Raw genomic sequence first — 21,222 nt, forward strand, 5'->3', positions numbered from 1 at the left:
GCGTAACCTGGATCCCAGTGTCTTCACCTGACAGACGTGGGTGCTGCAGGGCACCTCCTGCCAGTGCCCTGGCTGGAGATTAAAGCTGCCTTTCCACAGCTGGGCAGGGAGATAGGTCGTGGCACCTATGTTTTTGGTGCCCCACCAACACGGGGGCCGCAAGGACCAAAGCAGTGAAGCCCTGAACAAGAACGCTAGCCCACTGCAAGGCCAGGGACCCCACAGGCGTGGCTCTCCCGCAGCTACGGGGGGCCTCGGGTATCGGCGGGGCTGGGGGTGTGAGGATGAGTGAAAGAAGGGTGGGAGGAAGGTCATTCGCGTCACCCGACGCCTGGCGTAAAGCACTATGAAGGGAGCAGGTGGCGTTTCAAGCCCCCCACCCCTGCGGGCACCCGGCGGTTCTCCGGCGGCTCGGCTGGCCAGGCCCGCCGGGAGCGGGGCTGTAACGGGAACCAAGAGGTGAGTAACGGCCCCACGGGGGCAGCAATGGTCACCTCCTCGGTCGGCTGGGGGGCTGACCCCAGCCGCCCAGCCTCCCATCTCCCTCTTATGCTCGTTCCGGGGCCTCGGCGAGACTCCCTCTCTCCCCGCCGCCGGCTCGCGGGCGCCCCGCAACCTGCATAAGAGCGCTCGCCCCTCTACGGCCGCGGGGGTCGCTCTCGTCTCGGCGGGCGGCGAGCCCGGGATCGAGCATGAAGCGGTGGGGCTGAAGGGAGGGAGGGGGGTGGGCGGCGGGGCTATTCAGATTCCGGGGCGGGGCGGGACGGGGCGGGGCGATGCGTGGGAGCCCCCGGGGTGACGCAAGGGCGGCGGCGCCGCGCGGGGACGTCGGTCGCTGGGAGCGGGATGGCGGCGGGCGGCGCGGCCCCGGAGCTGGAGCTGGAGCCGGAGCCCGACCGGCGCAGCCCGCCGCCGCCGGCGGCGGAGGGCGAGGATGAGGCGGCCGCGGAGGCGGAGCTGGCGGCAGAGCTGGCGGCGCGGCGTAGCGCCGAGGCGCGGCGGCTGGTGCTGTCGCCGCGGCGGCTGTCGGGCCCGCTGCCCGCCGGGCTGTCGCAGTGGTTCCCGGCGCTGGAGGTGCTGGACGTGAGCGGGACGGGGCTGGCGGAGCTGGGCGCCGAGCTGTTGGCCCTGCCGCGCCTCCACACGCTCCTGGCCAAGAACAACCGGCTGGGCGGGCCCGGCTCGCTGCCCAAGGGGCTGGGGCAGGCCCCGCTCGGCCGCTCCCTCCGCGTCCTCAACCTCAGCGGGAACCGCTTCGCCGAGGTGCCGCCCGCCCTGCTGGGGCTCCGCGGGCTGCAGAGCCTCAGCCTCGGCGGCAACCGCCTCCACAGCATCCCGCCCGACATCCAGGAGCTCCGCAGGTGAGGGCAGGGCGCCGGGCGGGACGGCCCCCCTCCTCTTCCCACCCCCACCCCCCCACCCCCCTCCGTCCCCGAGGGCCGCCGGGCCTTTGCCCGGGGGGACAGGGAAAGCCCCAGCGGCTGCCAGGCAAACCCAACCGGATTTTCTCGCCGCGAAGCGGGGTGTGCTCCCGCTCAGGGAGTGAGTTTTGTCCGGGCTCAGATGCCTCCAAGTACTGCTGCTGCTAACGTGTCTCTTCCCCTTCCTCAGGCTGAGTTCCCGGGACTCAAACCCACTCCTCAGGCGGACTGTGGGCCTTCTGCGCTCGCTACGTGGGCGGCTCTTCCAGGACTTACTGGTCCTGGGGCTGCTTGGTGTAGGGGAGGCTCCCTTCATGACAGTGCGTCGTGTGTGTGTCCACACAGACAGGCAGAAGGCACTCCGGGGCTTTGCCCTAATACAGATCTCGGGGCAAGAGCAAAATAAACCCCCCTGGTCTCACGCAGCTCACGGCTGCAGGACGGACCGCACAGGAGAATAAAGATCTGGTTGTGGCTTATGTAAACAATAGGGCCTTTCTGCTCACACAGTTCAAATCTCTTCAGGGTGCTTGCTGGCACGGTTAGGTTTTTGTTGTATTTCTCCACCCATCCAGCTCATGTAGATCTGACAGATCAGCTGATGGATCTTCTGAAGCATAGAGCCCTTAGGCTGTGCTCAGGGTCTGGCTCAGGGGCTGGATAAAACCGCCATGGGCTGATGACATAGAAACCTGTGGCTGAATCATGTAGCTGGGAATATTGGTGGGGTGTGAACAGATCTTGGGTAGGAGTGGTTATCGACTGCCCGCGTGGACCTGGGGTAGGTATATCTGAAGCCTGGCATCCTCCTGGGCAAGCTGGGGACCGTGTTCTGGCTCACATGTTACATGTGGACACCTCCATGTGTTCTGTAAGTTTCTCAAGCCTCAGACCTGGGTAGCTCTCTGCTAAGACTTTGTGTCTTAATGTTCTTCACCCCAGCTCTTTGCCAAGGGACTTGCCAGAAGCAGCTCTTAAGCAGATTCCAAGCTTGTCCCTAAGTAGCTGGATTTGCCCCAATGGCTCGGCAGAACCGCATCAAGTGGAAGCACAGGATTTTACATGTGAAGTGCTGTCTCCCGCAGTCTGAGGCTGGAGGTACCAGAACTGCATGAGTGCTGATGGGAAATGGGTTTTGTCCACTGCAGTGCAATAGAATTTTGTATTCAGCTATTGTCCAGATGGTGCAGCGTGCACCTGTTGAGGATCCGGAGCAATGCTGGGTTAAGCTAAGTTTGAGAGATGCTATGAGGTATTTTGAGTGCTAGGGCATGCCTGTGCCCTTCCCAGCAGAGTTGGGCTGAGCCCTGGGTTGGGTCTGTTGTGCAGAGGAGGAACCTCAGCTTTCTCTCTGCTTAGGGGCAGTTGCTTCAGGAATTACAAAGGAAATGAAGACAGTGGCACCAGCTTCATGGGAGAGGAGGCCAGTGGAGGAGGGAAATTGTTCATGGGACCATCCAGGATGTGGCTGGGGCCAGATTGTTGTACCTACCTCTGAGGCAGAGTCTCTGTGATGCTACTTATGTGCTCTTGTGTGGTTGTGGTTTCTTTCCCTCTTTTTTTTTTTTTTTTTTTTCCCTCTTGTTTTTTTCCCCCACCCCAAGAACAGACACTTCAGCCCCGCTCTTTGTGACGCTGCAGGCCCTGGGCAGGTACCAGGCTGGGCAGCACAGCACGTGGTGCCCCAGTGGGCTGTGCGCTGTGCTCCGTGCTGCACCGGTGTTGAACTGTTGCTGCACAGCTGCTGTGCTTTGTTCCTCTGGTCTGCCCTGAAGCAAGGCTCCCCTTTGTTCTGTCTTGTCTCAGCTGGTCATGCTCAAACCCCCCCAGCATGACAGTTCTAAGAGGGCAAACGCGGACAAGGCTGTGGAACCGCCTGTTTATCGTGACAAAGTGATGTGTCAGGTAGAAGAACTCAACTAGGCCCAGCTTGTGTCTGCTGCCTGCGTAATCACCACTAACTCATTGAACTTCTGCTCATGTGTCACCGTGGTATAATTGAACTTTAGCTCAAGATAGCGAATCCGCGCTCCGCCGGGATCGTCAGCTTCTTCACCGCTGTGCCATCACTGGCTCTTCGGTATCGGGCAGTGCTTGGGTAACAAAACAGGGGAGCACGCTTGCTTGCCAGAGCTGGGAGAAAACTTCATGGCCTAATACCCCTCTGGAGGGAATCCTGAATCTTCATGTTGGGACCCGGTTGGCCAATGACCTGGCACCCTTGCCAAAAAGATAGTAAATACGTGCTGGAGAGAAACCACTGCCAGAGCCTCCTCCTACCTGCCAACAAGAGAGGTGTCCGCAACGTGAGCATGCGTGGGGTTCAAGTGGGTAGAACCAGCCTGAGCGAGGATAGAGCAGAGCCAGCTGCTGTGGCAGGGCAACGCGGAGGCATCTGTTTGTTTCTCAACTCAGGGATGGGACGTGGGACCTGCTGCAGGTCGTAGGGCAGTAAGGCAGGTGTTAACCTCGCAGCTCAGGCTGCAGGTGTCCATCTTCCTGTTGCTGGCAAGCAGGACTTGGAGCCTTTTTCCACATGCAACTTCCTATAAAATAATTATTTCTCGTGCCTCCTGGTCACTGAGGCCGGAGGAATGCAGGCAGCACTTTGACCGGACACGTTCCTCCCCGAGTTCCTGAGGCCAGCAGTTCTCTTCTTCCCGTGACCCTGGCAGCTTCCCATTTGCTCCAGTCACTGATTATAGAGCTGAGCAGAGTTGCAGAGATTTAGAAATAGTTTTTACGTTTCTGAGGAACGTCCAGGCTCTGGTGAGACTTTTAAAAAACCCAAAACAAACCCAAAACAAGCCAAAAAAACTTGGTAACTCTAAGCCTCTCATCTTCCGCACCCCATACAGTTTCCTGTTGTAGCTTTTGAAGGGGCTACACACATCAGTTCTAGTAAAGGCCGTGAATGCAGCAGGTGAGGAGTCCATGTGGTGAAGTTGAAAGACTAAAAAGCTGTTGGGGGTCCAATGTGCTGAAGGAGAAGGAACATGCTGGCACCTACAAACACAAAGGCCCGGGAATGGGAGATGTGTGCTGTGTGTTGTTACTCACACAGAGATAATAACATTCACAGCTTTGTAGCAAGCTGGGGTCAGGCATTTTGTGCAAAAACTTTGCCCTAACGTGCTCCTAGTGATTTGGAAAGCTAATGAACAGCAGTAGGAGCCATAGCTAGTCCTGCTGCTGTCTTGTCTTACTCCTTCCAGCTTCAGCCATCTGCCCTGTCCTTGCCTGCACAAATCTTTTGTGTGCAGCACAAGATCCTGCGCAGAGGGTGAGTGCCTTTCACCTGATTAACAGTTACCTCCCAGGCCGCTGTAGAAGGGCCACCTGTAGATGTCCTGATGCTTGAACCTTCCTTCACACGGCTTGATAAGTGGATGATGATGATTGCTCTGATGATGGCAGCAGGATGATGCTGATCATAGCATGCTGGCACCAAGGATGAATAGCCTTTGTTTCATGTTTTCCATTAGGCAAATACAATGCTCTTTCCATTTAATTCCACTCCAGGTGTCTGTGGTGACCTGCAACAGCCTCTCTCGTTCCTTTCTGAGAAAGGTAAATGTGGGCCCTGCTGAGAGCTTCGTTTAATCACGCTGAGTCTGTGCCGGCTCCATCTGTATGCCCATCTCCCCCAGTCACTGTTAGCTGGCAGTGTCAGCCCGCTGCAAGCCCTCAATTGCAGCAGTGGCTGTTGCTGTGATCTCCCAGTAGAAGATGCACCAGATGGATGAGGGCAGCCCTCTTTGCATTGCTTTCCTCTTTGTTGCCATGTAAAAGATGAGCTTGGCGTAGGTGGGCATGAGTGTAATCTTTTTCTGTAACTCTCCTTCCAGCACCGACCTTGCTGTGTTTGCAGTGTGACACGTTACAGTTAGTCGCTCTCTTCCAGGCTTGATTCACAGCCCCCAGCAGCTCCCAAGCTGCGATCTGCGTAGATATCCCACCGCCCCACTGGCTGTGGGTATCCTTGCCTTGCTGATCCAGCTGGGGATGTGCTAAGGACCATCGTGTGTCATGACTGGGGAGCTACAAAAGTGGTCATGAACTCGTGCCCATTCTGGACAATATTTGTGTTTGGCAAGTCTGGTAAAGTGCAGCTCTGATCTTCACAGCCCAGCTGTGGCCTTTAGCCACATGCATGGATTGTCTTCCTCAGTGTGTGCGCCTGGGGAAACACAAGTGTCCCGCAGAGGGAGAAATTCTCAAGATCTTAGTGAAACGCAGTGGATAACTGGGATCTCCTGATGTGACTTTTGGGTTTCATCTTGCTCTTCTGGTTTGTTCTCCAGCGCTCAGTAGCCCACCAGGAGCAGGTGGAAAGAGCTTGGAAAAGAGCCAGGCTCTTCCCAGGCATCTCCCCGTGCATGCTCCTTTCCTTCTTGCTTGGATTCCTCCGGTGAAGCCCAGTTGTGCAAGGGTTGGGATCAAAGGCCCCAAATGCTTAACTGGATTCACCCGAGTTGTGTGTGAAGGCTCAGGCACGACGAAAACCGGAGTGTTTGCTTTCCTTCCTGGGTAGCACCGAGCGTGTTGGACAAGCATTCGCTTAAGAGCGGCTGCGAGCCGTGTGGGAAAAACGGCGGGTGAAGCTTTGATAAAGATACAGCGTTAGGAAATCTGCTTGCTTTGCCTCTCCTTTTTCTTCCCCCTCTTCAAACGTTTTGCAAGTAGTTTCCAGACGACCGTTTGATCTTAAATTTGCCTGTCAGCAAAGGCGATGCAGTTCTCTGGGGAATTAGCAAATCGTAGAACAGGGTGAACAGGAGCGCGGTGTGGGCTGCTTTCGGATTCCTCCCTTGCATGAGCCTCAAATCTGCCCTGGAAATTTCTTGCTGAAAAGTTTTATCATAAAAAGACCTGGAGCTATTTCAGAGTTATTGTTTCTTTTTTAGATTACCTATTTAGATGCGTCTCTTTGATGTCAGCTGTTGCCTTTTATCCAAAGAAGCATCTGCAGGGAAACAGGGCGGGTTGAAAATTTGAGTATCTTCTATGCCAGAACACATTCTCCTCTGAAACATGACTATGGAGGGGTTGGGGTAATTGATACGGTGTTAAAAAAATAACCTCTAGTGCTCAGATTGGGCTCCTCTGATTTACTGAGTGTTTTGGGGCATTTTTAGTTGTTTATTTTTATTTTCCCTGTATGATGACCTGGAAGCCTCTATGACATACTCAAGCAAGAGCGTACAGTCCCTTGGCTTGTTAAACTTTGCAGCAGCTGCCTGAATCGATTCATCGTTTCTTGAGCGTTTCCCCACTCCCTTGTACCCACATGTGAAAGGATTTCCACTGCCACCCTGCGCTGGGTGACGTGAAATCCTGCGCTGGAGAGGAGTGACACGTGATGATGGGCTCGGTGTGCCAGCTGCTGCTTGCCTGCAGTTAGTACTGAATTTGCTGGGCGAGGGGCTCGTGGGGTACCAGGCTGGGAGGGACTCTGGACTTCTATTAGTGTATTTGTAAACATTGCTAAAAGACAGGAGAGAAAGTGTCAGCCCCTCTTAGTTACTCCATCAAACTGGGGGTGGGGGGCGCGGAATGTTCAGTTTTCGTTGAGGTGAGTTTGGGTAGTGTTTGTGCCCTTCTTGAAACTCGTTCAGCCAGCTCCACGTGGGAGGTTGGAAGTACCTCTAGTCGTGAATTCGAGTTTCAAGAATAGGAACTGAGCTTACACCTGCTTGAGGCTGGCTGCTTTCGGGTTTTTCTGAGTGCCTGTGCTGACTTCTCAAAGTATAGAAAAATTCCAGCTCTCCCTCTGTGTACACAGCAATGCACGAGACCTTAGTTGGCTGGTCCAAATGACTATACAGATTAATGATTGTCAGACAAACTGGGCCTTAGTGTGAAAGGTTAGTTAGAAGCATTCCCTAAGCTCTGTCCTGTCTCTGTTACGGTCTTCCTGCGAAAAGCTGTGGTAAACGCTGTGGATTGCCTCTTTAGAGGGGCTGTTTTGTGAGAAGAGCAGAGCTTAGTGCTTTTGCTCATCTCACTGAGCAGCAAGCCATCCTTCAAGTAGGACAGCTCGAGAGCTAGCCTTGGCTTGGCCTCTAGGTGCAGGCTTAGTACAACGACAACATCGGGCCAGGAGCAGATGAGCTAGGAATGATCTGTGGTCCCAGTGGCATGATCAGCACTTGTTACAGAAGGATTGTGTCTCTTGGAGATCCTTGCCTGTGTCATCAGTAGTTTTGCTCAATTGTCAGTGCTTTGATGCAGAAATGGCTGATGTTAGTTCCTCCATCTTACTCAGCCAAGACTAGGTAGGCTAGATCCTTCTTCCTAGCAAACTGTATTTCGGGGAGCAGGGGTTACAGATGTCTTTTGCCCACTGAGCAATGTTTCATTGGAAGTTGAGATCGTCTTTGCTGCATTTAAACTATACTCTGTACTCTCAGAACTTCCACCCTGTTTGGCTTTTTGGATATGTTTTCCATGTAAGTAATTTCTTAAGTTCCCATTGGAAATTCTGAATGGACTGGACAGGACTGGGCCTAGTGAGTCACTAGGTTACCTTGCTAACCTCAAGAAGGTGCTTCAGAAGATAGGTAAAAATAAAACCATTTTTAAAAGCCCTTTGTTGTCAGTGAGGGAATTCACTTATTTAGCGGATTTTTCATTGGAGGTGGTTTGATGTTGGGATTGTAGGTCCAAGCTAGCATGGCTGCTCTCGTTGCACAGTTTTTACCCAGAAATGGGTTTGAAAGCTGTAAGAGGTTTGTAGGCAATGTTTTCGCTTGCTTAGTTTGTGCAGTGAGCTGCTCTGGGGACTTGTGCATTTCACACCCTGGAATTAATTTCAGAACCATTATTTCCTTTACATTTTGCACTCCCCTTCCCTGGTAGAGTATGTAGTTTTGCACAGTGTGGCTTTTCAGGCCTTGTTGTCTTCCAACGCAGAGGATAAAGAGTTAATTATTCACTTTTCCTAGGAAGCAGAGACTTGTACACATCTAAAACTTGTTTAAACATTGAAATCCACGTTACTAGAATTCCCTTGCCCAACAGTTTTCAGTGTGGGCTCCTGCAATGGCATGGAGTTAAAATATGCCCAAGAATGGTATGGTCAGCGATTATGTTCCTAATGAGAGCCAAGCAGCCTAAATCCACCTTGGGAAACAATGGAGGCTGAAGGAGGAATTTTGGTTTAAACTCTGGGCTTTGTTAGGGGATCAAAATTTAATTAAAGTTAATCTCCCCTTGACGTGGTCCCTGCACAGCAACCTTCCTCCTACCCCCCACTCCTTACCTACTGGGTGCAGGTCTGGACCCCACCACTTTGAAGGCCCTTGAATGTGACCAGAGGGCAACAAAGCCAGTGGAAGGGCTGTCAGGCCTGTCCTGTGAGGAGCGGCTGAGGACTTTGGGCTTGTTGAGCTTGGAGAGAGGGAGGCTGAGGGGTGACCTCGGGGCTCTCTGCAGCTCCCTGAGGAGGGGCAGTGGGGAGGGAGGTGCTGAGCTCTTCTCCCTGGGGCCCAGTGACAGGACACGTGGGAATGGATCAAGGCTGCACCAGGGGAGGGTCAGGCTGGACATGAGGAAGCATTTCTTTACAGAGAGGGCAGTCAGACTCTGGAACAGGCTTCCTGGAGCGGTGGTCAATGCCCCAGGGCTGTCAGTGTTTAAGAGGCTGTTGGACAGTGCCCTTAGAGCCATGGTTTGTCCTGTTCAGTCCTGGAGTGGTTGGGCAGTTGGACTAGATGGTCGTTGTGGGTCCCTTACAACTGCAATAGTCTGGTCTATTGTACAGGTTCTCTGTGTTGAAGAGAGGTGACTTTTGAGCAGTGGGGGGGGGGGGGTGTCTTGTGCTTTTTTTTGTGTGTGTGGAGGGGGGTTTTGCATGTTGAGAACAACCAAATGTGCTGTCCCACTTGATCCCTCAGCTGAAGCAAATATAGTTACTTCCTTTCATAGACAAACTCAGTTTAAATCTAAGGCTTAGGAATGGCTTCATTTTCTGCCCATTTTGTCAAATCTCAGGTATTTAGCTTGCCTCTGACATCCTTCAAAGAGGCAAGCAAATCTGGGGGAACATGAGCTCTACAAGCATCCCCTCATGTGTGGCAGAGATCTGTCATTCTGTCCTATTGGGCAGATGGACCTGTGTGCTGTGTTAGTGGCCCCTGTAGCCCAAGTAGATGCTGTTGTTGAATCTTTTGGTTTCACGTTCCTTGCAAGAACTGAAGAAAGTATTCTCTTTTCTACTGTTGTTCTGCTCTGTCTCAGAGGAAGCCTCAGGGAGGAGTTCTTCTGGTGCTCCGTGCACCCTGTGGCACAGTTGCAGAGCTTAGACCTTCTCTGGGTTGAGCACCATGTCCCTCTGATGGTTTGGTTGTGTGTTTCTTTGCCAGCTGTATCCATAGCCTTCCTCAGCTGCTGGGCTGAGCTGGAGGTGTCTCACACTTGGATGCGCTCTGTGCTTGTGTCAGAGCAGCCTCTGGCTTTGGCTGGAAGGTTGCAGTTGGTCACTGAGGACTCAGGGTACCATAAAGTGCAACCAGCGCTTTTGTGGGGCCAAGACCCCACGGGAGTCTCAAGGAGAGACACTGTTCTCTTGCTTGGCTGCTGCTGACATAGAATCATAGAATGGTCTGGGTTGGAAGGGACCCCAAGGATCATAGAGCTCCAACCCCCCTGACACTGAGAACTCGGATGAGCTGACACAGCAGGAGCTGCCTTGGCGCTGCAGACCGTGTGTGCACAGGCTGCTCTTCCTTACAAATGCGAGCTGGAGCTTTGCAGGTGGGGTTGGTGTAGGGATGCTCAGTTGTTTGGTGCCTACCTGCAGAGGTTATGGTGGCTGCCGGAGGTAGATTCAGGTTCAGGTTAGATGTTCGGAAAAAATGTTTCACTGAAAGAGTTGTCAGGGCCTGGAACAGGCTGCCCAGGGAGGGGGTTGAGTCATCTTCCCTGGATGTGTTTAAAAAAAGGGTACATGAGGTACTTGGGGATCTGGTTCAGCACAGGATGGGAACGGTTGGACTCAATGATATTAAAGGTCTTTTCCAACCTTGTGATTCTGTAAATCTCAATGTACCTCTGGTGAAACAACAGCTTTGTGGTAAATTTGATGTGCAGCTTAGCTTTTGGGTTTTTTCCTCCTCTAGGAAATTATCTTGTACATTGTCATCTGTAAGTTTTCTTTAATAAAAGCAGGAGATGAGAAAACCTGTTATTAAATGACAATGGAGATGACCTTAATGAAGTAATACCAATGTTTTCTCTATTTCAGCTTAGAGTTTCTGTACCTCGGAGGGAATTTCATTACTTCAATTCCACCTGAATTAGCAAACCTGCCTTCTCTGAGCTATCTAGTCCTGTGTGACAACAAGATCCAGAGCATTCCACCTCAGCTGGCACAGTGAGTATTTACTGTCATCAGCCACCAGCCGTAATTAACTCTTCGAACTCTTTCTTCTGCACGTGTGGATAACATCCCCTGGGAGGACCTGTTTGTCCCTTGCTTTGTTTGGGTGGCTAAACTTGAACAAGAAGATCCTCAGCGTGGGGCACTGCAGGCAGAGCACGAAGGGATAATACAGAAATCTCAGTCCAAGGGTTATGGGGGAGGAGGGAAGTGGCAGCAAGTGTACGCTTTAAGGTAAATTCATAGGTTTGTACAGGAAGCCCTGAGAAGCACCTGAGCAACTCAGGAAGAATGATCTGCATTCTTGGTCTGTTCTGTCATTCACTGAGAGCCTGTTTGTGTTTTACCATCCCCTCTGTTCCCTTGGCATTTCTCATTCTAGACCCCAGCATGTTTTAGCATTCGTTAAATCCTGCAGCGCAGCTCTGGGCGATGAGCTGTTTTACCTGTTTCATGATGGGGGGAGAAGAGGATACTGCAAAAACTCCATGTGGGTAGCCTAAGATGGGAGGTGAAGAATTCAGTGTGCAGCTGTGACCCCAAAAGCAATTGGATGGCAGCAGAGAGTTTTCAGAGCTGGAGATTGATGGTGCATTGGGATTATTTTTGATATGCAGCATTTAATGACTCCGTTTGTCTTGTAACGGGTACTGGTTTGAGAGCAGCTCTGGATGCTGTGCTGGAGCATTGCTTTGTGCTTCCTCAGAGAGGATAAGGCCTCTGCCAAAAGCTGAGGAGCTGCTTGTCACCTGTCCCGATGCTCACCTGGCCTGACCTTGCTTAGCTTTTGAGGTCTGGTAGCATCTCAGCACAAGGTGGTACAGCCGCAAGCAGTGAAAACATGGGGGTTTCCAGGGTTGGCCGCCTACCAGCAATCATCTGTAATGCATGAGTGAAAGCAGGTGGCTTCTTCAAAGTCCTGCATGGAGCTGTTCTTGCTGCATACACTGGGTACAAGAAAATCTTATCTCCCCCCCTGGAAGCACTCAGTTTATATGCTTCTGTGCTACCTTTTTTGGGGGGTGTGCAAGGGAAATACTGAGAGGGATTGTGGCCTGTTCAGGAATGTTTTTCTTCTAAGGCATTCCAGAGCTGAGCCAAGTCTTCTAGGGCATTGTGCATGCTGGAGGGAGCAGCAGCTCTTTTAATATCGATTTATGCTTTAAAAGGAGGAAAAGCCAAGGGAAAGAAATTGGTGGGAGAGGGGAAGAGGGGTCAGCACCCTGTGATCCAGTCGTGGAATGATTTTGCTCACGCATTTTGACTTGGGTTTCCATCTCCATCCTCAGGCTGCATTCCCTGCGTTCCCTTAGCCTGCACAATAACCTGCTGACTTACCTTCCTCGAGAGATCCTTAACCTGGTGCACCTGGAAGAGCTGAGCTTGCGTGGGAACCCGCTGGTGGTTCGGTTTGTCCGTGACCTGACCTACAACCCCCCAAGCCTTCAGGAGCTGGCTGGGCGCACAATTAAAGCTCGCAACGTCCCCTACGCTCCCAGTGATCTCCCGGAGAACCTCGTCCGGTATCTCAGCTTGGCCAGCAACTGTCCCAACCCGAAATGTGGGGGTAAGCTCACCTTCACTGCTCTGCTTCTTGCTTGTATCTGTCTGTGCTTTCAATCCCTCTGCCCCAAAATAGCTCAGGCTACGTAACGGACAGGAGAACTTGCTGAACAGCAAGCTTCATTTCTGGATGGAAAAGAGGAGGAACTACACACTAGTCATCCCAAGCAAGGACTGAACAAGTAAGGGACAACTAGCATGTAGTTCCTGGAAGGAGAGAACTTCATAGAAAAGCCTGGAATGCTTGGGCTTAATTTGGCTTAATGCATAATCTTTATCCAGAGTAAATGATCTGCGTGTTTAGCCTTTAGAAGATTATGGGGGGAGGGGGGTGGGGAGGGAGGTGGGAAATCATTAATTAGTATCTACCCTGCAGTCATAATGCAGGCTGTTATCTTATCTCCTTACAGGACAATATCAAAGCATGTAAAAAAAGTAAAGACAGAAGGGCTGGAACTTGTGTTGGAGGGAAAGAAATGTTTCCTGGTTCAGAGTTTTGCACAGCTTGGGTAACAGCGGATTGGTTTTGCTTTTCCACTTTGCCTGCTGAACTAGCACAGTACTGCAGCGTTGCTCTAGCACTGCAGGAGAAAAGCTTACTCCAGACCAGCTAGGACTTAAAGCACTGCTGGAAACTTCTGAAAATGTCAGTGTCTGAAATCACTTGCTGTGACAGGAAGGGAAAGTAATTGTGTGTTACAGCAACACGGTTGCCATGGAAAGTAGCATCCAAACTCAGCATGGTGACTTCACTCAAGCAGAAGAAAAGTAGAGCCATGAAGGTCTATTTGTAAATGCATTTTTTGCTGGCTGGTACAAGAGGTTTTACAGATTGGAAAATAGAGTGAATAAATTAATTTAACTTTTGAGAAATTTGCAAATTCCCAGCCTGAGATTTCTCGTTAATGGTGAGAAGAAATGGCTGAATTCTTTGGAAGTTTCTTTTCATGTAGAGCGTGCCGTTCTGAATCACCTAGCAAATGCAGTTTTACAGGATTATTTCTTTGTTTTACTAAGAAAAGAAATTTTACATTTCCATAGGGGTCCCTGCACTTCCTCCAGTATCCCTTGTCCTTCCACGTTCAACACTGGGTCAATTAAATCCACGTTTGAGGCATTTGTACCAGGTGCCACAGCCTTCCAGAGCTTCCAGGCTTCTTTGCACGGGGGGTCTCACGTGTTGCAACTGTCCCCTCTGCCCTGACAGGTGTCTACTTTGACAGCTGCGTCAGACAAATCAAGTTCGTTGACTTCTGTGGGAAGTACCGCCTCCCGCTGATGCACTACCTGTGCTCCCCGGAGTGCTCCTCTCCCTGCAGCTCTGCCTCCCAGAGCTCCACTTCCCAGAGCGAGTCCGACTCTGAGGATGAAGCCAGCGTCGCTGCGCGCAGGATGCAGAAAGTCCTGCTGGGATAACAGGGAGCAAGAGGCCAGGACTGGAAGGAAGACGTGGTTTGAACAGCGAAGCATCAGCCTCTGGCCTGAAAGGGCTGACGAGAAACTGTCCTCAAGGCCACGTAAGGGGCAGAACATCTCAGCAGGGCTGTACTTGCTTCTTGCAGTGCTGCTGCTACTTAGGAGAACTAACTGGGTGGCATACTGCCTGTAGGGTGCCTGGGGTTGTTAGAAACCTCTGGTGTCTGGGAGATACCCCTCCTCCCTCAGATGGGCTTAGGAGGGGGATGCGTTCTCACTGGCGGATCAAGAAGGCTTTTAATAGGTGACACTCTGCTGGATTTCAGTCATCCTGCAGAGCAAAGGAGACTGTCCAGAGATCCTTAAACACTGTGGTAAATCAGAAACAGGCTAATGATGCCATGTGAGTATGTATGGATCCCGATGTTTTATATAGCATTCTGATTCTTTGCTCTCTCCTTTGATTTCAGTTGCTGATTTTAGAGCCATCCACTAAACACGGGAGTTGGGTTTCTTTTGTTCGGGAGTGGATTCTTCCACACTCGTTACTCTTCCTTTACCTAGAGGTGTAGGGTCTCTGTGCTGTTACAGATGTTGCAGCCATCATTGAACTGAGCCACCTTTTTTCTCCCTTGTTACACCAAGCTGCTCTTAGCATTTCTTCCTAACTGGATTTGTTATTTGTCCTCCCTCTTGCCTCTTCCTGTTACACCTCGAGTGTTGCTGCCTTTACGGTGCCTTCAGAAAGCAGACGAGTGGTTCTGTTGAGACTTGGTATCACTTCAGACTTGTGGCTGTACGTGCCTGTGAGAGGGACCAGAAGTGATGCTCTGTGTCGTGTTTCTGAGTCTCAGCTTCCTGGAGCAAATCTGCTTTTGTATCTGTGAGTGGCAGGAAGGGCCTCGATTGACGTTTCTTGTTGCTAAACAACTGTGTCCCCCCCGCTGCAGCCAGCTCTGCTGGGCTTCGTACAGAGCTGCCTTCCATCTTTAACGTCATCTGCTCTAAGTAGGCAGCAGGTTATGGAATTGGAAGTACCAAGAGAAGAGCTGTGGAGAATGTGGGTTTCTTCTCATTCGAGGAGAAGCTGGTAGCGAGGCTAAAGGTGCATCATCTGAGCATCTTGCACGAGCTGGTTTTGAAACCTCTTCCTTATTTATTTGTTGGCATTTGCTCTTCTTCTAATGGCTTTGGCAGTCTGGTGGATTGCTCAAATAGCACATTTGGTTACCTTAAACTTTGTTTAAAGGAAAGCTGCAGAAAATGGCTCAGAACTTTTAAGTAGCAAGAGATAGTTTATAAAAATTAATTTTATTAATTGATAGGTATCTATAAATCTACTTTATGGGGCTGTTGTGTGTTTTGCTCAGCAATAACTTGCTCCTTCATTAATATTTAATGGCACACAGTCCTTTCAATGCAGTTTCAGGTAGAGCAGATCCAACTGTGCCTTCAAATGCATGAGCAGAGCAAATACATCGTGGCAAGAAGCTAAATGAACAAGAAAAGCTCTTCTTAGTCTGCTTTGGTCCTACAGGGGAAATGAAAGCCCCGTGCCCTCCTGCATTCAGAAAACACATGTACCTATTTGAAAATCTTAGGGAAGTTCTGTGTTAATGGCCCTGTTTAATTATATTTGACACTTTATATATTAAAGCACTTTGATAATTCTACTCTTTGTATCTAGCTTTAGTGATTTTTGTTTTGTTTTGTTGTTGTTGTTGACTACAGTTCTTCCTTTAATGTGACCTGAAGAGTAATGTCTGTGAAACTTCTTATGTTCCAGTCTGTCTTGGTGTGCAGGTTGAACTTCTTGCCTTGCATTTCCATGACAGCACTGCTCATTTCCCTGGTTTCCTTCGGAGAGAACTGGAGTTTGAAAGGAACAACCTGGCTGTAAAATAGCACCCTGTCTGTTATTAATCGTTGCAGCTTAGTCTGAAGGTTACACACAGATCCATAAGGAACTAAACTGCACGTGCTCTGTGCCTTTCCAATAATATTTTGAAGTATATTTTTAAGACACAGTAAGGTCTATGTGCAAAGCAACTGGCTGTCACTTTAGCAAATTCTGTGAGGTTTGCTTGGGAAAGAACCTACAGATTTTGAGGGAAAACAACTGTATACTGTTAGTTAAATTTGGATCAGTGAGTGGTCCGTGTTTCATTCTTCAGCTCCTCCTTCAGGTGCTTCTTCCTGTCCCAAGTCAGTGTCATCATACCCATGTGGAGGTCAGTAACCTGGCTGCCTGCAGAGCTGCGGTTTTAAATCGGCCGTTAGTATAACGGCAGCGAGCAACCGAGTGATCCGGAGCTTGGCCCTTAGGCCAGTGCAAGTGAGCCATGCCAGTTGAGATCTCAAGATCTTTTCAGCTCAGGGCCATGAGGTACCACCTTCTTTTCTTCTCTTTAGCAGCAGCTGTCTTGAAGCCATGCATTTCTTTGCAAAGTTAGATTCCTGTTGGCAGAGTAGCACCTCTGTGTGTGACAGGCAAAGACCAGTGGTGGCTGGTTCTAGTTTACCTCCATCCTTAACTGCATTTAACAGCTGAACAGGCATCCTATCTCTGTCCCAAGTCTAATAGGGCTAATAGGCTAATTGTTTTTTCACAGCTTCTTCATTGTAGCCAGGTCAAAACTTGACATCTTAGGCATTGGTATCTCTCTCTCTCTCTGCATTTTGAGACTTAGTAAAATGTCTCTTAAAAATTTATATATATTCCTGAATATATCTAACAAGTTTTCTTTTTGCTGCTGGGCTTTAAAGTGCAATTCAAGTAAGTTGGAATTTAAAATGATCAAGGACTTGTATGAAAAACAAATGGTTGGTGGGTTGTTGGGTTTCCCTTTGGAGGTGGATTTGAGAAGACATGGGATGAGGGTCTGTAATGTATTGCCTAGCATGCTGAGCCCCCAGGAGTCAAGTTTATCAACAATTGTTAGCCCACAAAGAAAGACCAGGGAATGTACTGGGCAATAAAATGAAATAGGTGAGAGGCATCTTGAATAGGCACTGATGGGTGGAGGGTCCCGACCATCCCCTCCTCAGGGGCCCAGAGAAGTCGGCGGTGGTTTTGCCCGCAGTACAGCCCTTCTGTGTCAGGTTTGGACAGTGGCTTTCGGTTCCTGCAGATGCTCCTGCGAGTGAAGCCCTCAGTCAGTGTTTTGGTATCAGTCCCCGTGTTGCTACAGCAGCGCAGCACGTCCGGCCTTTGAAGCTGGCTCTGAGGGCGAGGCACAAGCCTGTGAAGCCGAGTGGCTCCCTCCTGCTTTCCCGCGGGGCCTGAGGCCCTGCCTGCATTCATCCCCTGCCCCGCCACCGCTGCCAAGGGGAGCTGCTGGAGCGCTCCTGAACGCAGGTATTTCGGGTGAGCTCTGGGGTCCTGCCTGAAAGCAGCAAAATACCCATCTGACTGGAAACAACTTAGACAGTTGCCAGTTCTTTTATGTTTCTCCCTCTTTAATAAGAGGTGAGACTTGAGGAAGTCAGTAATGAATATTTAAACATTCTCTGAAGTGGCCAGATGCAGTTTTTCACAGGCTTCTGTCCTGGTCATTTTAAGTCTTTGAAATCTTGTGTTGAATTATAATGGGAGTTGGGGGGAGGGAGGGGAGAACCAGCTTCTTTTTGTTCCTTGCTCTTGTTGGCAATAATGAATGGAAGGAATTTAATCCAATGAAAGTAATGAAACTTAATCCCTGCAATGTGTCTTTGTTACTCAGTTCAAAGAACTTATTTTAATGCATCTTATTCACACCGTGCCCTCCCTCCCCAGCTGAAGATACTTCAAATAGACTACTTCAGAATGCACGCTAATACAGCAGTAACTCTGTCTTGGAAACCTTTCCATTGATTATTTCGTTTGCCTGCCTGACTAGAGGATTGATCTTTTACTGACCTGACCAGTAAGGTTAGAAAGGTTTCTCATCCAGGCCTCTCGTTGAATTTTTATCATGAGCAATTGTTTTAGGAAATCCTTTAAAGAAGTGCCTTATGTTTTTGAAAGTGTATTTTGCTAGAAATGTATGAATGCAGAATATCTCTTAACAGTATTTTGTTATGAGCTGTAAAACAAACTGCAAACACTAAACCAAAAGTGTTATTTCTACAGTTGTCTGTCCATTATTTGCCAGCATCTCCATTCAGGTATTGCAAAAAAAGAGGTAAATGCACAAACCAGAGAAGGCAGCGTCACGGTGGAGTTCTCCAGCAATATGAAACAACAGTTCTAAACTTCTTGAATTGTTTCCCTCTTAATATGCTAACACTGAAAATGACTGTAAATGACTTTTTGAATGTTAATTTTCTGATCATGTTAACTGGCTAATGTGTTCCTGTTTCTTGTGTAATCCCATGTTTCCTCTTACATCCTGAAGAGTTTTTGTGATCTATTGCCAAAATGTGTCAGATCCTGCCGTGCAATTACCAGTTGTCAGTGCAGAAATGTGGTGTATTGGAAAATGGGACAGTGGGAAACAAGAATTACTTGATATTAACTTCAGCAGGAACCATTTCAAAGATGGTTCAACTTCATACATAATGAAAAACCTCTCAAATTATGCAGCAGCCCCATTTCAAATAACATAAAATACCGAGGAAAGCGGTGACCTTGCCTGTAATAAACCAGCTCGGAATATTCTTGCCTCTTTTTGTGAACTAATTTAAAGAACATTTTCTGTGCCTTCTGAATACCTTTCTTAAATTCAGAGTAGGAACCGGGGAAGTCGTGGTTCAAAGGAGCCTCTGGTGGTCTCTAGTCCAACCTCTTTAAGCAGGACTGCTGCCAGCACTAGTTCTCGCTGAGTCTTAGAAACCTCCAAGGATGAAGTGTCCATGGCCTCTCTGCTTCTGGAAGTGCAGAAATGTCTCCGAATGTCCAGCGTCTTCCTGACACTAGTTGTCCATCTTCTAATCTCCAGGAGCAACTCCTGGCTCTCCAGCTGTCTTCTGGGCTGACAGCACTGATGCGATGAGTGTAGATGAAACACGAGGTAGGTAGGTGCCCAAAGCGGTCGCTCAGAATGTCTGGTTGGTGCTGCAGGGTCACACACAGGTGCACAGGTCTGAAAGGCAGCGTTAGGCTGATGCTTTGGAAGAGCTCTTGACAGAGTTACATGTTTCCTGCTCAGATGGAATGCCTTAGGCAATCAGGGCAGCTAGAGCTGAGTGTGCACACCTTTTCCTCTGCACTGAGCTTGTGGGAGTAGCAGTTGCCAACCATTTAAAGAAAAAATATTTAAAGAAAAATTTATTGGAAGAAAGTTTGTCCTAGTGCTGCACTGCAGAAAACCAGGGCTGTCTGGAGATGGCAGGCTGTGTCCAAGCATCTCTTGCCTTTCCAATAGCCACTGCTCTGTGGTGACTTACTGGAGAAAGGTTGAGATTGCTGACTGCTGAGAGGGGAGAGCACAGCAAGCTGCAGCACCAGAACAGGTAAAGTGGAGCGTTTTGACAAGGAGGTTTAATGGCAGCTGAGGTCCTTTTAGGACAGAGCCCACAGCTGAGCCTGAGTCCTGCGTCTAACTGGTCTTCTGTGACAAGATGAGGGTGCAGCCCTTAGTGTGATGTCAGTTCCAGGACTGGTCACAAGGGAACATCTAGGACCCTTCTCTTTGTTCTGACCTGGGACTTGGTGGTGGCAGCTTGAAGCTTGCTATCAGACTGGTAGGGGGTTAACATATCTTCAGTGCTGTACCCTTCTTGGCTCTGTAGAAGAAGTAGGGCCTGAAGTTGGGACCAAGGCATATGTTTGTCCTTATTACTACACTTTAATTAGAGTGTCAGAGCCCACGAGGCCAGCTGCCACTTGCACATCTCCAGGGATTGTTGCTGCTGTGCTGGCAAATGAATTATTTCACCAAGCTGCATTGTTGCTTCTGTGAGGGAACGTGACAGACCAGGAGTAGTACCAGGCCCCCGCTGTGCTGTGACGTGGATGCTGGTGAACTGGTATGTTGGGAGGGCCAACCAAACGCTCCATCTGGAGGATAGTTTGGGTGGGGGCAGGGGGGTCACAAGCTGAAGCCGAGCAGGTTGGCATGTCACCATTTACATCAGCAAGGACACAAGCATCTGTTCTTGGTGAAAGTGCCTGTATGAAAGGCGTGGGAATGCTTTGTTTGGGGCCTGTCCCAGAAAGGTACATTTTGGCCTTCAGGGCTTTGGAAATGGACAGGAACAGGAAATGTCACTGGGGAAAAATGGGGGGGGTTCAATTGTTGGGGGTCCTGGCATCCATGCTAAAAGTGACTTTATAAGAAACGTGTAATATTGAGCGAATGTTGCCCTTTGTGCCAGACAAGGTTGTGTGGTTGCTCTCCAAAGCCTTGCTTTGGAAGTGGGGATTTATCAACTGTGGGGAGGGGAGCCCTGTTGCACTTCAGGAGCAACCGCCACGTGGTTGGTGCGGGTGACTTAACGGGTTCTGCTTGTGAACAGGCTGACACTGAACAAATCTTCACCAAGCCAGCAGGCCATGGGAATGGGAGGAATATGGGTGCAGAGCTGAAGAAGTAAGGGACCCTTTCTTTCCCTTAAATACCCCTCTGCTTCACACACGCCAGGTATTTTTTTGGAGGTGGGAGAAGCCTGGCCATCAGAGACCATCCTTTCTATCACGTTAACAGGTCACTGCAGCTCTGGTACCTCCTTGGCAGAGGAGCCCTCTGAGCCGCTCAGGGCAGTACTTTGTTTCCCCAGATACTTCCCTGCTCTCCATTGGAGCGTCCACGGGACTCAAGGAACTCAACCCCCTGCTATGAAAACCTCCCAGTAGGCAGAGGGGGCTGGTGAAAGCGGTGGCTGAATCTGGCACTTTATTTCTGTTGTGCACAGCGCTGCTGCAAGGAACCTGCTGGAAGATTCTGAAATGCCCTTGCATCTGTATAGCCAGGCACCCTTTATATTCTCCAAATCAGAGCCCAGTGGCTTGCAGCAGTGGGGTTTATCTTCAAACAAACACTGCAGCGTGTTTTCAAAAGCTGCCTTCCCAAGTTACTGTCTTCAGATATTTGGAGTTAAATTGCATCTTTTTGTTTGTTTTTTCTTTCTTTAAAGCAGCTGCGAGTCTTCTGCTGAGAGATACAATCATAAAAGGCCTTGCAAAAAAAAAAAAACCCAAACCCATGTGACTGGGCTCGTCAAAACACGTTTTGAAATGGTCCAAGAATTTCTGAAACTTCATGCTGGTCTTTCACAACTTGCAATCCCATCTGGCAGCTCTGCGCTCCGAAAACCTGTTCAGGGGTGACCCTTTGCCACAGTTCCTTGGGAAAGCCAAAGCCCACCCCAAAAGCTTGGGCACCTGACCGCAGCTCAACCCCAGCCCTCCAAGCATCCTGCCTAAAAACGCTTTGCAGTGCTTTTAGGAAAGCAAATTTTGTTTGGTGTGCGTGTGTGGAGAGGAGAAGCATGGCCTTAGGAGGCAAAAAACCACTTTCC

General features: G+C 49.9%; 1 protein-coding gene across 1 annotated transcript; it reads left to right on the forward strand.

Moving 5' to 3' along the window:
• Positions 1-846: 846 nt before the first annotated feature.
• LRRC58 (leucine rich repeat containing 58) lies at positions 847-13,825 on the forward strand (the record flags this gene model as incomplete). The annotated part of the gene is made up of 4 exons (XM_084263047.1): positions 847-1,361; positions 10,669-10,797; positions 12,093-12,370; positions 13,574-13,825. 4 exons carry the CDS (start codon positions 847-849, stop codon positions 13,780-13,782), a joined length of 1,131 nt encoding a protein of 376 aa, XP_084119173.1. The 3' UTR covers positions 13,783-13,825.
• Between the last annotated feature and the right edge of the window lie 7,397 nt (positions 13,826-21,222).

This window comes from Gallinula chloropus (genome assembly GCF_964237585.1).
Source record: "Gallinula chloropus genome assembly, chromosome: 1".
Taxonomy (NCBI): domain Eukaryota; kingdom Metazoa; phylum Chordata; class Aves; order Gruiformes; family Rallidae; genus Gallinula; species Gallinula chloropus.